At 40.3% G+C, this 26,347-nt stretch overlaps 1 protein-coding gene across 4 annotated transcripts in view; it reads right to left on the bottom strand.

Moving 5' to 3' along the window:
* The window catches only part of AGAP1 (ArfGAP with GTPase domain, ankyrin repeat and PH domain 1), a 316,238-nt gene that overhangs the window by 140,599 nt on the left and 149,292 nt on the right, over window positions 1–26,347 (bottom strand). For all 4 annotated transcript variants that reach the window (XM_083706024.1, XM_083706025.1, XM_083706026.1 and 1 more), the window contains one exon: window positions 2,706–2,810. In XM_083706024.1, the coding sequence (XP_083562150.1) occupies window positions 2,706–2,810 (105 nt within the window). The remainder of the gene's footprint in view (window positions 1–2,705; window positions 2,811–26,347) is intronic.

Raw genomic sequence — 26,347 nt, 5'->3', positions numbered from 1 at the left:
GAAATACATGACATATGAGGGGCAAAGGAAAGTACCAGTAGAAGTTAATAAATGTGACATGGGGACAGATTCTACTGTTTTTTTCCCCTTTTAAATCAAATATCCCTGGTATTCAAGCAGTACAAGTTCTTAAAGGTTTTAGAATGCACTCTTTTCTACAAATATAATATTAAACTAAGATCTGCAAAGTACATCTTTGGTTGGGGATCAGTCTATACTTCATCTCCCTGTATGAGTAGTACATTTCTAGTGGTGCAGAGGTGATATAAAATGCGAAATTATTAACGGCAAAGCTTTACTTAGACTTTACTAAGAACACTGCAGAATCAGGGCTTGACTGAGCAGTTCAGAAACCATAGACCATATGCATGAATTGTTATGCTCAAAAGGTCTTATGGGACATGCAGAATAGGTTTTCTGATTTCTAACTAGATCTGGCATGGGACCTATTTACCTTCCACTGTTTCATACTGTGCCCTGCTGGAGAGTTTAGAAATCACACAGGGCCAATGATTTTCTCTACTTTTATTTAGCTTACTTGATGAAAAATCTCATTCTTTTTAAAAAGACTCAATGACAACAATTCTTTATAATCTATGTGGGCATAATAGAGTACACTAACTATAACAACCCTATCCAATGTCTGCTAACCTAATCATTCTTTATTTTATTTATCACCATTGTTCAATGCCTCCTTATTCCAATCAAAGTAAGCAAAACACATCAATCTTTTACCATTCTGATAATTAGCAATATTAATTTCTGCAGAAATTAAGTGAGTTAAGTTAAATTCTTTGTCTTTAATATGCTCGTCATACTTCTATCCAATTAACTGTGTGAAATGCCTTTGTGCTTTTGTTTCCCTATCAATAACAAATTTAATTCAGTCTTAGTAGACTGAAAATTTATTTAATTCATACAAACCATACTTTACAGGAAAACAACAAATTACGGCAAATTACAAATCTTATTTCAAAATGCTATTTTATAACTGAAAAAGATCATTGAAAACTGGTTAACAACCTGCAAATCTATTTAGATTGCTAAGTATTGTTTGAGAGTATTGTATGTACTGACTGGCAAATGCTGATGACTCTACTTTTTTGTGTACAGAGGGAAGTCAGACATTTTTATTGCAAAATGCCGTCTGGAAAAGATGCAAAATAAAATAGCTAAAATGCAGAGGAAAAATAAAGGGAGGGGAACAAAGACCCCCTTCCCTTTGCTTATGGGGTTCAAAGGCATAACATGTAGCACCCTGCAGCAAATGGGAAGCTACACTAATTTTAAAGCCATAAAATGCTATAAAGTGCCCTGCAGGGCAGGACTACACTGAAGCTAGTTGCACCTAAATAAGATATGGTTCATTTACTTCGAAGCTTAGCCTAATGTAATCATCAGTGGATTTCTAGCCTAGAGTTGTAACAGGCAAGTAGCCGACACTGCAGAGGCGACACTCCCAGCCACTGAGAAGGCTTCAGTTAGATTGCTGTTGATTAGAAAATTTTTCAGTTTTGACAAGCACTTAATGAACATAAATCGCACCTTGATTGGTTTCCACTGGGGCCACAGGCACACCTGGGGGGGAAAGAGATCATCTCCTCCTACGAAAGACCTTAGGAAATCTACAATTGTGTTATAAGCTTAGCCAAAAACACGTATTTATAAAATACTGCTGGATGTAGCCACACCGTTATGCACACTGTTCTTATATGTTCAGTACTACTGGATAACACACAGTGATACTTTCAGTTTAAATTCAGAAATACAGGGTTACTTCCAAGTGCCGGGAGATGATCTTCTTAAAATGAAATTATGTTTGCCTTTGAAATATTCCTAGGAAACTTTCTACTCCACTGGGAACAGACATAGAAAGTTTAATACATTGTTATTTAGTGTGAAAAAAGAATGATTTCTATAAAAATACCAAAATCTGTGCAAATAAATAAAGCCTAAATGGAGGCTTAATATTGCACAGAAAATAAACTATGCATTATGGCTCTCCAATAACACTACTGAAAGCTACATTTATCAACCATTCCCTTTATCAAAGCAAACTCTGAAATGGCACTTACATATCTTATCAAATGCCCCCCCCATTAATATTCAACTGTAATCAAAGTATGTTTTTAATCCTAATTTTCACATTTATTAGAACTGCGTTTCCTTTTAAAAAATAATGGATACTTGTCAGTCAACCTCTATCCACTCCCTTCACAATGTTAGAAGAAGAGCAATTAAAGAGGCCTGAGATGGTATGTTTGATGTTGTTGGGTCCAGTGATGGTGTTGTCTGGGTGTATGTGGCAGCAATGTTGGCATCTGGGTTTATTGCAGGCGCTGGTACCAGTGTCCATGTTAAGTCTGCTTGCTGTATTATTGTGGGTGAGGAGTTGTTTAAGATTGGGTGGCTGTCTGTAGGCAATGAAAGGTTATGAAAACAGATCAGGATCACAATACCTCAGTGACGCCTCTCCCCATATAAACCATCCCGGACTCTGTGTTCATCATCTGAGGCTCTTCTTTGTGTGCCTCCTCCATATGTGTTCCAGAGAATGGGCCTTTTCTGTACTGGCTCCCTGTTTGTGGAATGCACTCCCTTCAAAAATTAACTAACCTTGAATTAACTAACCACTGTAATTTGTGTGGGTCTGATTCCTGGTTTTGAAACATCATTTGATAACTGTGAAATGCATGCACACTTACATGTAAACTTGGATGATAGGTCAATACGCCATTATCAGAGAGAGTAACATATTTCTTCTTCCACTCTTTATTTAAAGATCTGCAACTTCGCTTCAGCAGCATGCCCTATTAAGAAGAGAGAGATAATATGAAACACACTGTTAGACATATACACACAAAATCCTATCCTATAAAGTTTTACAGCATTTGTTATTGCACTAAATACTTTGATATGGCTCCTTCATTCACATACTAGTGAGTACATTCTTTTAAAATAACATTATCAGTATACATACCCATCATCCATACCCACCCCGCCGGCAGCGTCTTATCTTATACATTTTAACCAGTTGGGGATACAAACCAGGAGGAAGCCAACAAGTTAAAGAGTGGTCCCCATATTGATCTTTGGAGGGACCCCACTTCTTATATCCATCCATGATGAGAACTGTCCATTTATTCCTACTCTCTGCTTCCTGTTCTTTAATGATCAATTTATGGGAACCCTTGTTAACAGTTCTGTGTGGCACCTTTAAGACTAATCAAATCAAGCTACAATTCTGTACCTATCTATTAGGGAACAATCTCTATTGAATTCAGTGGGACCTATTTATGAATAATATGTAGTTATTGTGCTATGAACCCAAATCGGAAATTGTGACAGAAGTGGCCCCTTCTGAACCATGATAACACATGGGTGCTATATTTATACAACTTCAATGTTTAAGTACCCACTATTTTGTTGAAAGGAAGAAGGGCAAGGAGAAAACCAGAAGACCTTAGCCATGCCCAAATGATCTGCTAGCAGTTCCATGGACATTACTCTGGAGAGAGTAACCTTCTGGCATGAAGACATCGCACTGACCTCCTCTGACTCAAATGACTCTAATAGCAGAAGCCCTAGTGCAACCAAAGTCTTCCCTGCTCTATCCGCTGGAGCAGGCTAGAATCCTATAAATGAAGAGGCATCTCTCTGAAAGGAGAGCCAGCCACTGAGAAGCTGCAGCTCATATATAAGGTTCAGACCAAGAGTAACTGCTGCTCAAGTAACATCTGACCTATTTTCTCATATTCCATTCATGAGCCATAGAATCATAAAATCATAGAAGTGTCAAGTTGGAAAGGACCCCAAGGATCATCTAGTCCAACATTTGACCAATATTTGACCTATAAAGTCTTAAATAGATCTGGACCACAATACCTCAAGGACCGCCTCTCCCCTTAGGAACCACCCATAGGAACCCAGTGACCATCATCAGAGGCCCTTCTTTGTGTGCCTCCTCTGTGAAAGGTCCAGTGGGTGGCAGCAGGGAGGCTCACCTGACAGCTTCATTACATACGTTTAGGCGCCAGGCAAAAATGTTTCTCTTCAACCAGGTGTTCGGCTGTGGGTTATTGGTTTGCTTTTTATTATGTACTTTGTATTATCAATTTGTATTTTTCTGTTGTGAACTGCCCTGAGATGCTCAAATGGAGGGTGGTATACAAATTTAAACAATAACAATATCCCTTGTCCCTGGTGCTCCCCTGCTTTCAGCTTCACAAGACTTTCAGCAAAGACATTCTTGCCAACCGCTGTGAAGTGCAACACGTATCTTCCCAAAAGTCCTTCCTAAAGAAAGCACGGACCATGGTCCAAAAAGCCAAAGCTTTCTTGACGACACCACCTATGCAGCTAGTATTTTCCTCTCTCTTCCTGGGCCACAACCTTCAACAGGAAGGTGCGATGAAAAAACCACCTATGCTCCAAAGCCCTTCAGCTTCTTGTGCAGAGTCTCATAGTCCCTTGCTATACGTCAAAGGCTGAGGCTGGCACTATTGTTTGTATGAATCAGAAGAAAGGGGTTGTGGTCAGTGGGCTTTATGTGAATCTGCATTCTCAGGCAGGAAGCAGGTCACTGCAATGTCCTTGGTCCTAAGTACACCCTGAGACAGCACTCCAGTCCCCCTACTCAAAACATCCTAGCAAACACCCCTGTTTACAAGTCCTGGTCACAAGCTCCCGATCAGTTGTCCAGAGTGCCCCAGTCTTGCTTTGCCTTTGTTGAGGTCAGTGCTCACATCAGAACATAGATGAATCTACTTCATCTGATGATATAAATGAAATGTATCATCTTTAACGCTTGATGATAATATAAAAGAAAAAAATAAAGCTTGCAAGATGTCAGTATTTCCACTAGTGTGCTCCTAAGTTATTTAATATATCCTATATTCTCCCCATCATTTCCAGCTGAGGACAATAGTGACTAAGCACTGTTGACAGGACATATTTTATCTAGCTGTGCTTGCAGAAAGGTGACTTATGTGAAGGCCACAAAACTAACCTTTAGAATGCTGTAAATGTTTTAAAGTGAAGTTTTAGTATGAAAAAGCAGTTTATTATCAATTTGTAGAAGTTCTATTTCTCAAACAGTGCTAATCATCATGCTGATGAGTAAGTGATCACAAACACCCACCACGTTTCTTACTGGGCAGATTAGCCTCCACTGTTACTTTAACTGGCTGATGTGATGACGACAATCAGTGGTTGCACAACAGAAGCCTCATCTGTTCAAATAATGGCTGCTATGACTGTCTTTAAATAATGTAAAACAGGCTTTAAAACAGTCACGTGATCCCTAATTTGCAGAAATAGTCATGTTGCAACTCTTTGCTTAAAAGGAGGGGCATTTTAGTTATATGATATGATATCATTTTTCTCTATCATATCATATCTCATCCCATCCTTCCTCCCAAGGGAGCCCAGGACAGCATTTACTGAATACTAGTGCACCACTCCTAAACCTGGCTAAATTCTATACACATGCAGTCTTCATATAACATCACTGCATTGTAACATCTTGAGTTGGGAGATGGCTCAAACACAAGTGGAGGAAAAACTAGGCTGAATGCAACCGAAAACTGGTGAAGGCTCATCATCGAGCCTACCTAGTGGCAGTGAAGGCAGCAAAGAAGGCCTACTTTGCTGCCTCCATTGCATCCTTACTATGGCGTTACTGCTTGCCTTGACCAGGATCTTGACTCCACTTTTATAGTAGACAAATCTCAAGGGTTGTCCAGAGCATTCTCTAGTCTAGTCATGTTGGATGAGTTGCAGATAGTAAGACTTGAGGATGTGGACAAGGTGCTTTGATTGGACAGGGCAACCACTTGTGCTCTGGACCCTTGCCCCTCTTGGCTTTTTAAAACTAGCAAGGAAAGAACTATTAATGCCTCCTTGCGAGAGGGGTGGTCCCTGCCTGATTGAAGGAGGCAGTGGTAAAACCACTCCTCAAGAACCCCTCCCTGGACTTGGAAAATAACTACTGGCCGGTTGCTAATCTCTCCTCCTGCAGTGATGCCCTTTTAAAATGTGTGTGTCTGGGGGGAATTTATTGGTTTTTTGTTGTTCTTATTTGTACTATGTATTTTATGGTTTATATACTGTAATTTTATGTTGTGAAACTGCCTGAGATCTGCGGATGAAGAGCAGTAAGTAAGCAAGCAAGCAAACAAACAAATTTACAAACCAAGCTTTGAAATGGTACACAGGCACATGTGATCCAATACCAACCCAGTAAAATAAAGGCTATAAGAGTAACAACCCTTTATGAAATTCTCTAACATGTTTGAAAAGAGACGGGTGTCTTCCACAAGTCACAGAATGGTGAAATTGTTGTAGTATTACTTTTGAGCCTTTTCTCCTACAGTTGAGATACAGTGATTGCCTCATATTCATAGAAACTGTGGTCTCTAGCACAATTAAAAGAAAGGATTCTGTTTTGTACAAAGACTGCATGTAGTACAAAGGACGCCTGGACAGTTAAGTCCAGTTGAATTCGACTATGGGGTGCAACGCTCATCTTCACTTTCAGACCAAGGGAGCCAGCATTTGTCATTTGGCCGGCATGACTTAACTGCTTCTGGTGCAACGGGACACAGTGACGAGAGCCAGAGCACATGGAAACCCTGTTTACCTTCCTGCCGCAGCAGTACCTATTTATCTACTTGCACTGGTATGCTATCGAACTGCTAGATTGGCAGGAGTGGGACAAAGTGACAGGAGCTCACCCCATTGTGCAGATTCGAACACATGACCTCACAATCAGCAAGCTCAAGTGGCTTGATGGTTTAAACCACAGTGCCACCCATGTCCTTTTCCACCATGCATGTCTGCAAATAATGCCAGATTTACAGAAGCTGTTTCAGTTTCTGCTTTGATCCTGGAATGTCCCGCTTTTCCTTAGGACACCCCAATTTCCATTTGAGAAATGTTGGAAGGTATGCAACATTCCAAGTATCCTAAATACATCATGTTCAAAGGACCTTTGGATTTAAGCCTGAGCAGGGGACCCCACTGCAGCAAAAAGAGTGGGGAAGAAAGGTCCACTGTGTGCAAGCAAAATGCCACCCACAGTTCTTGAGATGCAAGCCATTATTTCAGTAACTCATTAAACACTCCATTATATTCATTAACATTGTGTACAAACCATGTTGTGAGGAAGAGGACTGCCAAGTTGTGTCGTTTATGTATTTCATCTCATGTAGTTCCACATTAGATACACATATTTGATTGTTAACTTAAGTCAAGAGTGTGTTGCTATTGTACTCTAAAAATACAATAACTTTGATCAGCAGGCAAAGATATGCACCACTTAATCAAAATACCTGCCAACTTAATTTCAGTACTGCTGATCCAAACATGTAAATTAATATATAATACCACACTCCCTCTAACAGCAATCTCATACAGTGATACCAACTGGATTAGAGCCACAATGGGGTCAACAGGAAAACAAAGGGAGGTATCAGCATAATCAGGAGAACCTTGAGGCTTGCAGTACAAGTCAACTTTACAAAGCAAGCTACCACCTGAGAGCGGAATAAAATAAAATAAAATCCCCAAACAGCCCAATGTGGATTGAGCATGTTAAGTGCCTAAGGAATGTTGAGTATCTGTTGGAAAAAAATGAAAGGAAAAGTGGAAAGGGAGGCGAAGGAATATGGTATCCTGAGGGAAGAGATGACTGGCTACTGGAATCCTGAACAGGAACACACTTATAACACTACAGCATTTTGTTGCCGATTGCTTTTCTCCCTACCAAAAATTCAGATTTTTTTAAAGCCAAAGTTTGCTTGTTCAATTGTGTTAGGTTTAGCACATCTCTCACACACGACACAGCAAGCTGGCAGTTTACCTCCTTTAGCTTTATTTGGCAATTACAAGCTTACAGCAAGCAGAGCCTCCCACAGCTCATTCTTCACTATCCGAGTCAGTTGACTCGACTGGCCTCTGGCCCCTTCCAAGGCCAGATATATGCTGAGCCCGCCCCCGCTTCCAGCTGGTCTTTCTTTTGCTGTAATCGCTTGCTCCGCCTCCTACTTCTGGGAGACTCAGGTGCAGCCAATTCCTCCTCCTCTGGAGTTGAATCCAACCCCCTTCTACCACCTGCCTCCTGCATCTCAGTGTTGCTTTGAGAAGTGACAGGCAGCCTTCTGTTTTCCTCTGCCTCTTCCTCCCCCTCTGCCATGTCTCTGATAAATCGTGTCTTCCAAATACTAGGTATAGACAGGCCAGAAAATACTATTATTTCCAAAAAATCTTCAGTTAAGATAAAGGTAAAGGTACCCCTGCCCGTACGGGCCAGTCTTGCCAGACTCTAGGGTTGTGCGCTCATCTCACTCTATAGGCCGGGAGCCAGCGCTGTCCGCAGACACTTCCGGGTCACGTGGCCAGTGTGACAAGCTGCATCTGGCGAGTTAGCGCAGCACACGAAACGCCGTTTACCTTCCCGTTGGTAAGCGGTCCCTATTTATCTACTTGCACCCGGGGGTGCTTTCGAATTGCTAGGTTGGCAGGCGCTGGGACCGAACGACGGGAGCGCACCCCGCCGCGGGGATTCGAACTGCCGACCATGCGATCGGCAAGTCCTAGGCGCTGAGGTTTTACCCACAGTGCCACCCACGTCCCTCGGGTCTTATAAAAACAGACTTTTTATTCAGGAAATTCAGATTATATAGCTAGCTAGCTACTGAAATACATTGTAATTCTACGCAGGAATATCTTCATTAGCAATATTAGGGGGCAAGTCTTAAAATGTGATTTCTTGACCAGGGTTTAAAATTTATTCTTACAATAATTGTGAATGCAATTCTGTCTCTATGATGTTCACACCATATATCCGTACACACTGTTGTTTGCTTACTATTTCAGTAACTTACTCCAGAAAAAACTCTGAATCTAACAACAGATGTGTGACTTTCAAGCCCTTTACTTACTGTTTCAACTCATTTTCCCAGTTGTTTGAAAGACATGTTTATTGGGCATGCGTAAGAGCAACTTACTTTCTTTTGAACAGCTTTCTATGAATACATATTCTGTGTCTAGTCCCAGGAGGTCATTGTAAGCCAAAAGCAATGTTAAGAATACAACGTTTAAATAACTCACAATAAATAACAACATAATGAATTTAAGTCTTATCTTAAATCCATCACTAAGTGGCTCACTATAGCCCAAAGCTGTGATAATCACCAATCATAAATTTATATTAAAGCTCTATTCAATAGCAATTATTTACCAACAAATATTTATTGATTCATTTGCTGTTAAGGTCTGAGTTCCTAACTGAGCCAATCAACCTCAGATACTGGCCTTCAAGGCACAGAACTATGGTTCAGACCACTGCCATTCTCAGCATCAAGACTGTTATGGTAACAATGTGCAGTAAACGAGTAGAACCCCACCTGGGATCAATTAAAAGTAGTGTTTGGCCAATCAGGGAAGTGATATACTACACACACGTCCTCTAGTTAGGGTGTGCAATGACTACATGATTTACCTTATCTGTATCTGTAGCATCTGGAAGCAACCCAAATTTTCTCTGTGATTCAATTTGTTATTCAGCTCCAAATTTGATCTGTTAAATCTGAAGCTCTATTTTATCTTTGTTGGTAGATCTAAAAACAGCTTAAAACTCCTCTCTTTTTACATAAGTGGATGGAATATGTAGGCAAAGGAGCATTTCCAAAGTGCATTAAGTTAACTGAATTTCAGGCATATACATTCAGGGTTTTTTGTGCAGGAAACCTGTAAAGTTTTCTTTTATATAAAAAAACATTTCTGCTAAAAATTGGATGCAAATTGCAGTCACGGATCACCATTCTGAGGGGATAAAATCTGCCTGGTTTCAGAAAGATTGGTGCAGTGGTTCTTCTGCAAGGGCAGACTTTATCATTTTGGAGTAGGAAAATAGACACCACATTCCTTCTCCTAAGAGGGCAATCAGTTTGAAAACTGGGTACATAAAAGAGGTCCCCCTGCCAAAGTTCATATAAATAGGTCCAGGAGCTAAAAAAAGAGGGGGGTAACCAGTTTTTTCTTGCCCCCTTCCTGGAAGTAGCCTCTATGAAGGAAAAGACTGCTATGATTTTCAAATGTTTGTTAGGAGAAATAACAGTTGAGAAAGAAACAGGCGACCCTGCTCACAGTAAAAACTCGGAGAAAGGTGACCCATATGAATAACAACTCTGTTTATTTGCTTCAACTTTCCTTCTCCAAATCACCGTGATTAAAAGATAGACCTGTCCGTCAAAAGATTCCCCTACCTCTCCACCCCATCCCATCTTGAGCTCTGGGCATTTCCCCAGTCAGCTTGGGGGGTTTGTCCCCTTAAAAAAGTGAGGAAAGGGGAGAAAGACAGTTGTATGCTTAACATTTTGGAAAAACCAAGGTCCCAGTGTTACTCAGAAGCTAGCAAAGTTCTTGACCTATTCAAATCATGCCACTGAATGTAGTATATGAAATGGGTGGCTATGCACTTCATATGTGTATGCATTTACATGGATGTACAATTTGGGAAGCATATATCCCACTTATAGATCCAACTTCTAGAGAACGCCAAGATCTTTTTCCTGGTACCTAGAACCCATTGATTTTGGTGGTAGAAGCAAAATCAGAATGAAGGAGAAATGGTGCTATGGTGGGCAAAGTCCAGTTCATTGATGAAGATGCGAACTGTCCCCTCCTCAGTCATCAGACTGATAATTTGATGACCAGAGAGGAGATAATGGTGACACCTACGACTGGTGTTGGCCTCCAGAGGGTTGGCCAAGGGTGAATATGGCCCTTAGAGGAAAAAAGGTTAGCTGCAGAGACCAAAGGTTGGGAGTTGAACCATAAAACATAATTGAAGAAAATTACAGTAATAAGAAAAATATATATGAATGGGGCACCCCAAAAGGAAAAAAGTAGGCACAAAAAGAGGGAGTGTTATGAGAAAACTCTCCCCAGGGAGAGTTCAGCTGGCGCCTTCACTATACACAGGCGCAAGGCAAAAATGTTCCTCTTTAATTAGGCCTTTGGCTGATTGACATACTGTAGAATGCTCTTTTAAAATGTGTTGGGGAGAGGGGATTATTGGGTTGTTGTTGTTTTTTATGTTTTTAATCTTGTGATTTTATCTTGTGAAATGCCCTGAGACCTGTGGAAATAGGGTGGTATACAAATTTAATGAAGAAGAAGGAAAAGGAAAAAGAAAGCAGTAGCCAAGTAAATTACTAAACTTTATAATAAGAATGTTAAAGGCTTCTTGGACACTGTGCTGTGGGGTTGGGAATGGGGTGGCAGTGGGTGAGATCTAGGATTAAGATAGAAACAGAAAGTTTGGTGTTTGTACCCATAGGCTTTCCTCAAGCACCAGAAAAACTTGGAATCTATGTGGTATTTCCCCTCAAAATTACTTAAGGTGCCCTCCAGGTGTTTTGTTAGACTATAACAGTCCCAGTCTCCATAGTCAACAACAAAACACATTGGCACACACTATCCTGCTGCTGCATCCTCTCAAGTCAAGTTTATCAGGAAAGACAAGCCAGAGCTCCAACAGAAGAGGAGGTGGCCTCAAATGGTGCCCCTTTTTTCTTCTTGGTCACCTACTCATGTGGCACACACTGCCCACCTTCCAGGTTTACATGAAATGGTGATGTGGTGCTATGCCAATTGATGCCAGATTTATTCTTCATTCTTGGAATGAGGCAGTGAATAAATTATGCACCAGGCCCATGAGGTCATCTGGAGTTTTGGAGTACACTGCCAGCAATATGCTGATAACACACAGCTCTACTTCTCCTTTACATCTGCAGGTGAAGCAGTGGAAGTGCTGGACCAGTGTCTTGCCTTGGTAATGGCCTGCATGAGAACTGAAGCTCAATCCTGATAGGACTGAGGTACTGTTAGAGGGCAGTTCCCTAGACCGGATGGCTGGGAGGTGGCCTGCTCTTGATGGGGTTACACTCCCTCTGAAGGAGCATGCACACCTTGCAGGTACTCCTGGATCCTTTGCGGTTACTTGAGGCTCAGGTGGCCTCAGTGGCCCAGAGTGCCTTCTATCAGCTTCAGCTGGTGGCCCAGCTGCACCCCTGTCTGGACAGGGACAGCCTAACTACTGTTGTGTATGCTCTGGTAACCTCTAAGTTAGATTACTGCAATGAGATATACATGGGGCTGCCTCTAAAAAGGGTTCAGAAACTTCAGCTGGTGCAGAATTCAGAAGCCAGGTTGCTTACAGGGGCAATAGAGTTTGATCACATAATGCCAATTCTGGCCTGACTGCACTGGCTGCCAATTGGTTTCCAGGCCCAATTCCAAGTGCTGGGTTTAACCTATAACTTTAAACAGCTCAGGACCTCAATACCTGAAGGACTGACTTCCTCCATATGTACCACCGATACGAACCCTGTGGCCCTCATCTGAGGCCCCTCTTTTTCTGCCTCCTCCACAAGAGATCCAGCAACATGAGAACAGGCCTTTTCTATGGTGGCTCCTTCTATGTGGAATGCTCTTCCCATGGAGGCTTGCCTGGTGTCTTCATTACATATCCTTAGGTGCCAGGCAAAAACATTCTGCTTCTCCCGGTCCTTTGGCCAATTAAACCATCTGCAGCCTTTTAAACTGTGGCAGGGGCTATTGTTTTTGTTTGTCATTATGGTATGTATTTTGTGTTTTTATTTTGTGAGCCGCCCTATGATCTTAAATGTATTGAAATTATCATACAGCATATGCTCTAAAATACTTCAGCAGTTATACTCAGTTCAACATCAGGCTAGTCATCATCCTTTGCTTTGCAGTACAGATTTCCCTTTGCTGTCTACAGTGTTTCTCCTCCTACCCACAACAAAGACACCATTCTGCTAATAAGCAGCAGATTTAATAGCCCCTTGGTACAAGTAGTTGTTTATCACTCAACATCAGAGAAAGTCCAAATTTCCCAAGAAGAAAGTAGTTAACTTTAGCGATGGAGCATTTATTTAGTGCTGAATAAACCCAGCAGTGGAACTGGGATGTCTTTGGGTATAGAAATCAGCAGCTCTTTAGCTCAGTTTAAACCATTTTATGCACCAACACAATTGACTACAATGGATATGAAAACAGCATGGCCTATTATACTACATTCTATAAAATTCAGTAACTGTATAAATCTAATACATTTGATTTATTTTGCAGGGCAGAAAATATGAATATTCTTTCACAAAGGCAAAATATGGGCATATGTTGAATACTTATACTTGTATCCAAAATCTGAGTTAACCAACTTCAGCCCTCAGTCGTTTCACCTTGCATCATGTTTTCTAGCAAGATATAAAAAGTGGTATAGATTGGGGGGGGGGGGCTGGAAGGAAGAGAGCCCCACAATGCTTTAAAAACAGAAGTAAACTTTCCATTCTCATCGAAACTGTTTCCATAGGAACATCAGGAACAACACTTAATAGAAACTTCTCTTTTTTAAAAAAATCCATGTTTTGTACTGGGCCCCCTCCCCCAGACAAGCTATTTCACAAATGGATGGTTTTTGCAGCTCACTCTGTAGATCCTTCCATGAAGTAGTGAAAAAGAATATAGGATCCTTAACCAGTTCCCTTGTGGCCCCCTCCTTTTTTGTTGGTAATATTTCTGTCATTCTTCCAGGGTGTACGGTACAAAGGGTTACACTTTAATTGAGCTGTCAGCATCTCCAACAATCCTATAAAACTTCGATTATGCACGGCAGGGTTAGTGACACACTTGTTATTGTGGATGCCCTATTTGCTAAACCTAACCACCCCACCTCACAGGTCACATAACCCAAGCGACCTTCCTGTCATTAGCTGCCTCTATTCCTACCTCACTGCTGTGAAAATCACACAAGTGAAGGCTTCAAAGCCCTTACCAGGACTGAATTCGACCAGGAGCTAATCACCCACAAATCCAGCTCAAATGGCAATAATTGGCTAAACTGCTCACCTCTCCAGAGCTCAGCAGTAATTTGGGATAATAAAGAAAAGAATTATTCAGCTAACTGCCCTGAAATGTATGTTTTGTGACCGACACACTTCACATTTTAATAATGATGGACACAAAATCCAATTTAATATAACATCTACTGAATAACAAAACCTGGAACACTGAGAGAAAAACGAAAGCTTTTTTTTAAAAAAAACGTGGCCCATATTATTTCACAAAAAGGGTTCACACTTCATGTTGTGGACCAAAAAGGGCTTTGTGAGCAATCCTTAAACCCTGAACTATATGAGTTTTTTGAAATAAGAGAACGTCCCGAGTTAAAAATAATATGTATCTGTTCCTCAAACCTGTGCAAGGTGGATTGTGTGTGTGTGTGTGCGCACGTGTGCTTTTAGGCTGATGAGTACCTCCTTGATTTTTCTAGTTACTCTCTGGTTTACTTTATCTTTCTTTCCTTTCACCTGGCCCTCTCCTGTTAGGGGAGGGGCCACAGATCTATGGCTGAGCACATCCTTTTGCATGCCACAGGTGCCACCTTCGGCAGACCTTTCTCTGTCTAGGACCCTGAATAGCCTCTAATGCAAAGTGCAGACAATACTGGGCTATATGTAACCAAGATCTGACTCAATATCAATCAGTGTCATTTGCTTGTATAACACAGACCCCTTCTAAGGATGCCCTTAGTTAGTGCTACTTAGTCAGACCCCAAAACATCTCAGCAGAGATGCAAGACTTGACCTCAATGAGGCACAGGTATCACTCTGGAATGGAGGGCCATCAACAGGATGACTTCTGAATGCCCTCCCTATTTCTGTGTAGCTCCCTTTACTCCCTGGGGTACCAGGAAATTGTGAGTGATAAAATAGCCTGGGTGAAGACTAGAGTGCAAATGGCAGAAATCTTGTGCCGAAGCCAACTGAACACTGGTTTGCCTACCATGAAGAAGGCCTACTTTGCTGCCTTAGTCACATCTTCTGCTAGTGGTTCAGAGGTTATTGGTCCCAGGGAGAGTTTCCCTGGATCCCTTGGAGGCTTGCTGTGATGAGTTTATGAGGGTACAATTGCTTGGCTTCATAGTGATCTTGCCACCACAGTTGGTGCAGAACCAAACACCATATCTGGTCAGGTTTTAGAGCATCAATTTCTTCTCTTGAGGCTTGAAGACACTGACACAGTGCTAGCAGTTATGTGTCCAGCCACATGCTTCCTTGATCCCTGTCCCTCTTGGTTAATAAAATCTAGTCAGTAGGGCGTGTCTGGGTGGGCTCAGGGTGTGGTGAAAGGGCCATTAAGGGATGAGTGGTGCCCATTGCTTTGAAAGAGGTGGTGGTATGTTCACTCCTTTAAAAGCCTAGTCTGGCAATTGAGAGTGGTGTGCCAGAGCAGCTGCAGGCTTTCTTGGATGAATGGATTATCTAGACCCATTTCTGAAGGCAACCATGTATCAGGAATTTTTTTTTATGACTAATGTTTTACCATTTTTTATGTGCTGTAAGACGCCTCGAGTAATAATAATAATAATAATAATAATTTTTTATTTATACCCCGCCCTCCCCAGCCAAGGCCGGGCTCAGAGTAGCTGGGGAAACCCAGGCAGATGGGCGGGGTATAAATAATAAAATTATTATTGTTGTTGTTGTTATTTTACTCTTGATTCAGACCTGGTTTCAGGAACAAATCAGACTTGGTTGCCCTGATGGATGAGGGCAAGGGGAGTGCAATCTTATTTTGCTTGATCTCTCAGAATCTTTTGATGCCATTGGCCATGTTATCCTCCTGAACTTATATGAGATGGGTGTCAGCGGTACTATTTTATGGTGGCTCAGTTCCTGCATGCAGAGTCCAGAAAGTCCTACATGCAGGGTCCAGAATGTTTATCAGCCCCATGGCATTTAGGTTATGGAGTGCCACAAAGCACTCTATGAATCCTTGGGATCTGTCATTAGGGAATATGGAGCGAAGTGTCATCCATATGCCAATGACACCTCACTCTATTTCTCCATAACATCTGAAATAGAAGTGGCCACGCAGGCTCTGGCCAGGGTCTGGCAGCAGTTGTGGGCTGGATGAGGACAATAAACTAGATACAGCAGCTAGATTTTTAACTAGGGTGCCCTTGCCAACACCATGTAAGATCTCTGCGGAAGGAGTTGTACTCACTGTCAAAATGCAACCAGGCACAGTTCAGACTCCTCATTTTAGCATTTAACATCCTAAGCAATTGGGGGCCAGGATTCCCAAGAGACCACCATGCCCACTATATCAATAACTGTGTTCTCAGATGGGACACTGCTGAGAGAGTACCATATACCCTGGAGGTGCACCTAGTCTGTACTAGGACCTGGGCTTTTAGTGTTACAGATGCAGCTCTCTGGAATAAATTACCAGATTTTTTTACTTTTTTATTATAATTATTATAATTATTATAATTATTTAATTATAATCTTCCCCTCCCCCTGGACTTCCCTCAACCTCCTTCTCTGGTTTATTTTAAAATAGAAGATAAAGAGTTTGGATTCGATATCCCGCTTTATTACTACCCTAAGGAGTCTCAAAGTGGCTAACATTCTCCTTTCCCTTCCTCCCCCACAACAAACACTCTGTCAGGTGAGTGGGGCTGCAAGACCTCAGAGAAGTTTGACTAGCCCAAGGTCACCCAGCAGCTGCACGTGGAGGAGCGGGGAAGCGAACCTGGTTCACCAGATAACAAGACTACCACTCTTAACCACTACACCACATTGCATATTTCCTTTTCACTCATTTTTTATATTTAAACTTATTTGTATACATTTTGCTGATTAGCAGATTTAATCCGACAGGCACCAAGTGTGATGATGCTTAGGTGTCCACTGAATACATTTTTGTTTAGGAAGGCTTTCCCTGGGGTGTAACCCAATCATATATGGAAGATCTAATTTTGTATCTAATGAAATTGTCTTGTTTTTAGAGTTTATATGGATGGTTTTATTGTTGAGTTTGTTGAATTGATATTTTTTTGTTGTGCTTGTGTTTCAGTGTTTTATTCTGTTTTTACCATGTACACCACTTCAATGGCTTTAAGCTGTGCAGCAGTCCATACATTTGATTATTATTATTAATTGCCTGTGTATGGTAAGTTGTGGCTTACTGTGTGATGCAAACATTAACTCCCCTATGAGGAACGTTATGGCATTTGAGGGTTTTTTCAGTTTAAGGAAATATCGGTATATAAAACTATGTATGGCATGGAGAAAGTGGATAGAGGAAAGCTTTTCTCATAGCACTCATGAATATCCAATGAAGATGAATGTTGGAAGATTCAGGGCGGATAAAAGAAAGGACTTCTACAGGCAGCACACAGTAAAAGCATGGAACTTGCTCCCACAGGAGGAAGGGATTGCCACCCACTTGGGTGGCTTTAAAAGATTAGGGAAAATCATTGAGGACAAGGCTACCAATGGCTACTAGCCACGAAGTCTCTCCTCTGCCTCCACTGTTGGAGGCAGTATGGCTCAGAACGACATCTGCTGGAAACTGCACAGAGGAGAGTGCTCTGTGCTCAGGTCGTGCTTTGGGGCTTCTCATGGGCATCGAATGGGCCACTGGGAGAAAAGGAAGCAGGACTAGATGAAACACTGGCTTGATCCAGCAGGACTATTCTGATGTTCTTAACATAAAAATTCAGTGAGTTTTTCCAAAACGGAGCCAGCACAGTGTAGTGATTAGAATGTTGGACCAAGCCAAGATTCAAATCCCAACTCAGACATAGACCTCACCGAGTGACCTTGGGCCAGTCACAAACTCTCCGTTTGGCCTTCTACACAATGCTGCTGTGCAAATAAACTAGTGGGAGACCATGTATCAAGTTCTCTGGAGCATACAAATATAACAAACATCCATTCCATTACTTTAGCAAGGATTAATTTTAGCAAATAGCTGGAATGTTTGATGATTTGGTATGGCAACAGCAGAGTGCTTCAGGAGTATTTAAAATACTATGAAACTAGAACCTAGTTCTTACAGACAGAATATGAGGTGATAAACCTTTGTCTGGTCTGGACTGTACAATTTCAAGCTAAATGCTATTCCATATAAATTCCATTCTTATTGAAAATTACACATCAATGAGGTGGGTTCCAGGGTAGCTTAATTTCTGATGTGCAAGGTTTCTATGTGGTGGGTTAAAAAAAAAATGTATAAAGGAGCACTCAGTTATGTGGATCCCAAGACACACATTTACCTGTTCATCTTAATTATGCCTGTGGTATCTGAAACTATGTGGGAACCTAGCTTATGGACAAACATTGTCTTACAAGTCTGATGTAGGTATAAAAGAAAAATGTAAATGTGTTATCACACACACCAGATAAAGCCATTTTCTCTGTACTGATGCTGAATGAAGCCATATCTTTTCTATATGATTAGAGACATGATGCATTAAATGTGCTGATTCTCTGAGTTTATTGCAATGATTGCACTGCAATTTGTTCTAAAGATTCATCCACACCTACTTGCCTGATCTACAGCTTTTTGAGTACAGTGATACCTCGGTTTAAGAACAGTCCTGTTTACGAATGATTCAGTTTACGAACTCCGCAAAACCGGAAGTAGTGTCCCAGTTTACGAACTCTACCTTGGTCAAACAACGGAAGCCAAATTATGGAAGGGCACCGGTGGTGGGAGGCTTCATTAGGGAAAGCGCGCCTCAGTTTAAGAACGGTTACAGTTTAAGAATGAACTTATGGGTTAGATTAAGTTCGTAAACCGAGGTACCACTGTATTTATATGAATTCACAATGCATGTCTGATAAACCTGGGGCTGGCCATTGATTTAAATGACTACTTGCTTAGTATCTAAAAATAACTAGAATGCAAGTTAGGTAATGAAAGCTAACACACAAAAAGAGCTGCCATGGGGGGGGGGGAGAATCAGGATTATTAGTTGGGTATACATTTTATCTTCCATATCATGAAATAGTCTGTGGCCTTTGGGCCACTATGAACAAGTGCTAAGGTTGCCACATGGCCAGCATTAAGTTGGCCTGATTGGCTTTTCTTCCTCCTACCTAATTTCTATTTTAAACTCACCCTTGATATTAGGCAATGATGAAATGTTGAATTTGCATACATTTAAATGCATTAACATGCAAATGAATGATGACCTTTTCTTCCGCTGAGGAAGTTGCCAACTATGAACTACTGTAATTCCAGGAGGACGACATTCTACTGCACTGGATATGGGTAATCAGGAGAATGTATTCATTTCTCTTGAGTGTAGTCTTGCAAGTGTCAATTCTATCAATGAGTCTATCACACTACTGCTCTAGTATACTTCAGAGTAAACTCTGATTTTTTAAAAAAAATGGTACTGAAAATGACTATATGCCACCTTCAAGTCTCAAGGATTCATAATAAAAATCTATTAAAATTTGTTGTAAAACTATTTGTTTTTATGATATTAGAGCTATTAGCGCCATTACAGATAGACATTTTTACATTAATTACAAATACAATCATAGATTTTTAATACAGCAGATTGGATTCCAAGATATTAGAAAAACATTTTAATTTTAGTTTTTACAGTTTATCTTAAACAACTGTTTTCTGACCTAGGTTGGAAACACAAGAGTTAAAAAGAAGACACCTTTTTTGTCATGGTCCAACTATTATAGACTTTGTCCTGTAGCAAGGATGTTATTTTCCCCTCAAAGCAGAGAATCTGCTTTCTGGATGAAAATTTTGAAGCCTGCTGAATTATACTGCCAATCCACAAAATCTATCCATTGGTATTCATTTGATTACTAATTTTTTTAAAAAGCACATATTTTATATTTCATAGACACTATCCCGAAGTCCAAGACATTTCAGTGGCAACTTGTTCCAGAAATTAATTTCAAGATATGATTTAGCACAATATTTTTCTGTAAAAGAAGCACAACACTTGAGAAAGTCTTATCCTGAAGAAAGATCATTACTGGCCGCTGGGAACCTAGTAGGGTTCTAGTTAGTTCTGGTTAGCTAAGCACCACAGTAAGAACCGACAGAAGAGATAGCGACAGAAGAGATAGAAGAAGCAGTGACCTAGAAAATTACTTATGCCATGTAGACAGAGGTACAGAGGGCAGCCTATCCAATGGCACAGTCAAAGAAACAGAAGAAATCTCAGGTTAAGTTTGTTAAATAGAAAGCCAACCGTAAACTACTGTGGATGTAGTCCTGACACCGAAATCTGTGGAATGATAGGCAGTCTGGGGATGCTTGGAGGAAAAGCTATCGCCATCTTTCTATATCTTATGAACATTGTTCTTTAATGTATAGATTAATATAATATTCTAAATATTAGTCTAATATAATAACTTTAGACATATATCTATAAAATTAAATGATCTGAACACAAGACAATATGCAGTCCATATTTCAATCTCATTATGCTTGTAGATATTATGCTGTTAATTAAAACACGGGTTTTCAAAACACTATGGTCATACAGATGAGTAATGTAAACATACTGAATCAGAAAATGTAATTTTATATAAACAGCCATGTTATAGTGGCATAAAATTAGTATGCCAGATGGTGGCATCTAAACATTATTTGCTATTTTCTTCAATAACTTCACAAATGTGATATCACATCTGTGCCAGAAATAATCAGTTGTACGCTGGATGACATATAGGGGCTCTTAAGACTGTGGGAAATAAATATACCCAATCCCTGGTCCTTCAAGAAGTACCCAAGTTCTCTATGCATAACTGGTAATAAGCATTAGAAACAAACACTTAAGTCATTGAGCTGTAATGCTGATCCAAAATAACACTATAAAATTAGTGGCTACCATTACCTGATTAATTTGTTCTATCTTAGAGCACCCTTCCATAAATTGCTGCTCTACTTATGTTTTGGACTACAACTCTCACTAGTTCCAGCCAGCAAGATAATCCAAATATCTAGAGAGCACCATCTCATTTGGGGGAGGGAAATGGCACCTAGACATTCTGTTGTGGCAACCATAACCTAGATTTAAGGTGTCATTTGGTGATTAGCTTATACAGTGGTACCTCGGGTAACGTACTTAATTCGTTCCGGAGGTCCGTTCTTAACCTGAAACTGTTCTTAACCTGAAGCACCACTTTAGCTAATGGGGCCTCCTGCTGCTGCCACGCGATTTCTGTTCTCATCCTAAAGCAAAGTTCTTAACCCGAGGTACTATTTCTGGGTTAGCAGAGTCTGTAACCTGAAGCGTATGTAACCTGAAGCATATGTAACCCAAGGTGCCACAGTATATCTGAGTTTTGAACATTGTCACAAAAGGAAGTTGGTAATTAGAGAAAGGTATTGTCAGCAACAGAAAAATACATTTTTTACCTCCTAGATTTTGAAAATCTATTATCTCCCTTGATATATATTTTGATATTTTTTTAGTTGTACTGTGAATTTGGTTTTAGGTCTCTCTGCTACAATTATTTTTGATATTATCTTATCTTTGTAAGCCACCCAGAGAATTATGTTACTGGGCAACCAATATAAAGACTTTAAGTAAATATATATATTAAACTAGGGGCAGATATTCCAGGAGGGCTGTTGGGTAAAATGGTATCTGAGAGTAGGCCCACCTCCCAGGCTATTTGTTTGCCTTCTCCCTCGGGATCCTTTCTACACCGCTGCCAAGAGGGAAGGGGCAAAATGCAAGAAAAGCTTCTTATTTTCCTTTCCCTTGCCCTTGCTCATATGCTCAGAGTGGACAGAGGAATGGGCAGAGTAAGCGCTTTGGGAGTTGGCAGAAGGCCCTTTGCTGGGCCTTGGCGGGGCATTACCAAGTTTTAGCTCCTTCTGCTTTCTAATTGCTCTCTACACTACTACTTCTTACCACTGTATTCTTTTTATATAGCTTTTTAAATAGGCCAACCCTTAATCAGTTTGTAGAGGTCTAATTGTAAAGTTGCAAAGCTTGTAGGAATCAATACAAATGACAACTACTTTCTATTTAAAACAAAACCAAAACAATATTGGTTTCAAATCCACCCAAGAACATAATTAATTAAGAAACATATAAGACACTGTTCTTTACTTGATTGTAATGTTCCACTATCCACTATGAGACTCCACAAACTTCTCAGTTCTCACATCTGACCTCCTGTCAGCAGAAGAGCTCAGGTTATGGCATTACATGTTCTCACAGCAGCAAACACTAAATTAAGACCATTTGTAGGCAGCAAGCCCTGTCTTCATAGAAAATTTTACCTGAAAGCAAACTTCCAAAGATATGTAGATAAATAGAATGATGGAGCTGAAAACCTGGATGTGCATGCTGTTGGTGGTTACCCTATGCTTTAACTAATTCTATTCCCAAAAACGTCAGATTATATTTTTTTGTCATCAGGGTACAAGAGGTGTGCTTTGTCAAATGTACAGCAAAGGCTTCAGCAACTTGTTTATATTTGATTAATAGCTGATCACAATTAACAAAAGCAAACCTAATTTCTTGCTCGTTGAAATTCTAAAGTCAGGAGCAGGAAATGGATACATGACATCATTGCCTCCAATACTTCATTTTTGTCTCATGCTCTGGAAGCAGTTTAGTCATGCTGGCCTCATGACCCAGAAAAGCTGTCTGCAGACAAATGCTGGCTCCCTCACCCTGAAAGTGGAGATGAGCACTGCACCCAAACTTGAATTCAGTTGGACTTAACCATCCAGGGGTCCTTTACCTTTGTTCATACAAATATAGTATTAAAATACGACACACTTTATTCACACCATTTTAGGCACAGTGCATTCAACCTTTTAAAGTCTGAAGCTAAATTAGGAACAGTCAAAGAGCTGCAAAGGATCTCAAAAGTCAATCCCCTGCCAAAACAGGAAATCCACTGCCACAACATCCCTGACAGGTGACCACCAAGTCTCTGTTTACAAACTCTAAAGGAGAATCCGCCACCTTCTGAGACAATCCGCCCCACTGTTTAATAGCTCATACCATCAGTTCATACCCCTCAAAAAAAACTTGGGGGTCAATTCAGGACACCCTCCACAGAATCCCGCTGATCCCATCACAGCCTCCTCCTTCTCTGGCACCACAGACATACTTTCAGAAGCCAGCTTCTGGAAGTAACACAACAGAAGGAGGAAGAAGAGTGGCAATGTGTGGGATTTTCCTATCATTTTTTGGTCCCACGCTCTGGCACAACCAGAGCACAGGAGCCAAAACAAGACATCCGGGATTGGGATAAGAAGCTGGGACATGTCAGTTAGTTCTTCCTAATGCTTAGTCTAAATACTTGTAGTAGTTTGAACTCACTGGTTCAAGTTCTACATGCCAGAGCAACAGAAAATAACTGTAGTCCATAATCTACGTCAGGCATGTCCAACAGGTATCAGATGTTCCTGGTAGATTCTGGTTGATCTCTGGCCCCTCAGCGATCTCCTTACAAAAAAGCAAAAAAGCCCACAACTTTGGCTTCCTAAAAAAAAAGCTCAAGCTCCACAACTTTGGGTAGATCACTGCCAGTTTTTTTATATTGTGAGTAGATTGCAGATTGCAGAGTTGGATGTGCCTGATCTACGTGATAACCCTTCAAATATCTTTATATGGTTACCATATTGCCTCTTAATAGTATATTTGCCAGGCTAATGAAACTGAACTACTTCAATTTTTCTTCATAGGACTGGATCTCTATACTTTTCACCATTTTCAGCCCAAGTTCTTCTTCTAAAAATGGGGTGTCTAGAACTTAACTGGACCAAAGCAAAATAGAGTCATACCATCTGGAACCTATACTTTTTTTGGTGCAACCTAAAAATACATTAGGCTTTTTTGATCTACACTGCTCTGCTAACTCATGTGTAGCTTTTGGTCTACTAAAATCCCTAGATTATTTACACGTCAAACCAAATGCCAACTGGCCTGTATTTGTGCCACTGATTCTTCCTACCTAAATGCAGAACCTGACATTATTTCTGCTGAAATTAATTTTGTTAGTTTTCCTTCATTTTTCTGTGCTGTCAGGATTGAACAGTAGGCAGAAAAGGACCCAATTTCTTGGCCACTATGAGCTTCTGGCAAAGCAAAAATCATGCCTCACTTAGAAACAAAATGCAAGAAGTTGATTCCACTGCACGTCCATTTTAGTTTATTGGACATTCTCACACGGTTATGACTAGATAGCAGCTAGACAATCTTTTAATTAGTGACAGCATGTGCTGTCTTCAATTCTAGATACACATGCCATGAGTTTGAGCTGGGTCAAATGTTATTATTATTTTGCACTTAATGGGTTCTCCCCATCATATATGTCTTTCTTTTATTTTGTAACATAAGTAGAGAGAGGATTTACAACCTCAAAGAAGGACAAATATAACTAAAACAAGAACAAGGATAATATAATAAAAGTAAACAATACAGTGCACTTAACAGTTTTAATCACCAAAAACAGAAAGACAAAATACTCTTCACATTCAGTCTATAAAGCCTGTACAACATTAATTGCAATTTAGGCAGGGACCCAGGCCATGGGCCACAGCAGTCTAACAACCGATATAATAAAACTGACAGGCATTTCACTGTCTCATATGGGTAAGTAAGAGAAAACAAATACAGGAGAGGGAAGGGGGGAAATCAATGCTGCTCTCAAGAATTAATATGTTGTCGCCTAAAGTCCTCTTGATTCAAAAGTTATTTAAACCTCTCCCACTACATCTGATCAAAGTGACAGCTGTGTTAGTAACTATGTAGCCACAATAACTGTCCTTCAATATTCTATTTGTAAGAACAACAGTCCCCAAGATCAGTCACTGTTTCCTGCAAAAGGCAGGCAACACGGGATTAAGGATGTTCATTGTTTCAAAAAATGACAAGTGAAAGAGGCATAATGCAAGAACTCTTCACCTGCTTCATACATTTGTCCTTCAAAAAAGGCATGTTGGCAAAACAAGCTTTCTACAAATTGCATGGGTGTGTGTGGCATTTAAAAGTGTTAATTTGTATCCCAGTCGACATTTAATATGTTTATACTTAAAAAATAAGTGGATGACCATGAAAAAGGTCTGCTTTTATCCCACTTCAACTTTTGACATATATTAAAAATGTGCTATTAAAGTTGCATATGTGTGTGCACATATTATACACAAACTGTGTATATGAAGTTTAAAAAATCCCCACCCAAGGTACCCAGAGTGTAGCTAATGGGATTTGACGCTGGCTTTAATTTTAATGAAGAAAGTTGCCAGTAGCAACAAAACTGTCAGTAGCAGCCAAGCGCCATTAATAAAGGCCCAGACAACATTAGTGGCACGGCAACAGTACAAAGGGTTCCTCCCTGGTTCATGCTGTGCTAAATTGGCTGCCCAATTTTTCTTAAGTGTCCACACTATTTAGAAGACAATTTATTAATTTTTGTCATCCATTGTCAGTTGACAGGTCATCATTTTATATCTAGAACTTTAGACAAAAATTAATTGAAAAGACTGATAGTATTTATGAGGGGTATTATTTGTCAATTATGGCTTCTGTTGTTTGATACCACATTAACTTCAGCTTTCTCTGTGCTTAGGTGTGATCAGAAAATTTTTCATCATTTGAATATCAGTTCCACGGGGATAAATAAATCCTTTTCAATATGTAACATTCAAATCTTAATATAACTCCAAAAATGTATGTTAACATTGTGATAGAAACACAATATGGACAACCTTGAATTTAAGATAGCAATCACCAGCAAGAAACGTCCATATAATGTCTTATCTAGAGAAACATTTTAGTCGTCAAAATTTACAGATTTGTTATACGTCAAAACATCTAATTAGTATGTATAATAAGTCACCATGTACATCACTCTTCTACCTTTCCATTTAAATGCATTTGAAAATACTATGTTCTCTAGAGTTAAGTGTTTGCATTCATAAATATTACTTCTAATTTGATGTCAAGTTAGCACTCAGTATGTTGTGACTATCAGATCAAACCAACATACCTTCTTTCCAGACTGAGAAATCACTGAATACCCATTCAATGTAACATAGCATTTTGAAGCTAAGCTTCTGCCTGAAGGTAATTTGTACAGCAAATATGAGTGGAGTCCCTAAGATGGTGCCTTTTATGTCTCCTTCCAGCAACTCTTGTAGCCAAGCTAGTGCCACATGTATGGCTCTGCTTTCCTTTGGATTACATCAGCGAGGCCAGTCTTGTCGTCTGCGGAGCCCAGGACCTCCATCCACCCTGCCCAGGCTTGTGCCCTGGGTAGGTCACCTCAGTGCTGCTAATGCAGTGCTTTGACTTCACCCCCAGAGGCACACTCCATTGTCTCTCAAGACAGACGGATGCCAGCAACAAGAATAATGAGTCCATGGGCAACTTCAAGCACTTCGTACCTTTTCATATTCTCACTTTTTGAGCTCATACCAGATGTTGCACAGAACAAGCTACAGTCCATATCTA

The sequence above is a fragment of the Podarcis gaigeae genome (genome assembly GCF_964106915.1).
Source record: "Podarcis gaigeae genome assembly, chromosome: 1".
In the NCBI taxonomy this organism is placed as follows: domain Eukaryota; kingdom Metazoa; phylum Chordata; class Lepidosauria; order Squamata; family Lacertidae; genus Podarcis; species Podarcis gaigeae.
This window is presented reverse-complemented; position numbering and strand designations above follow the sequence as displayed.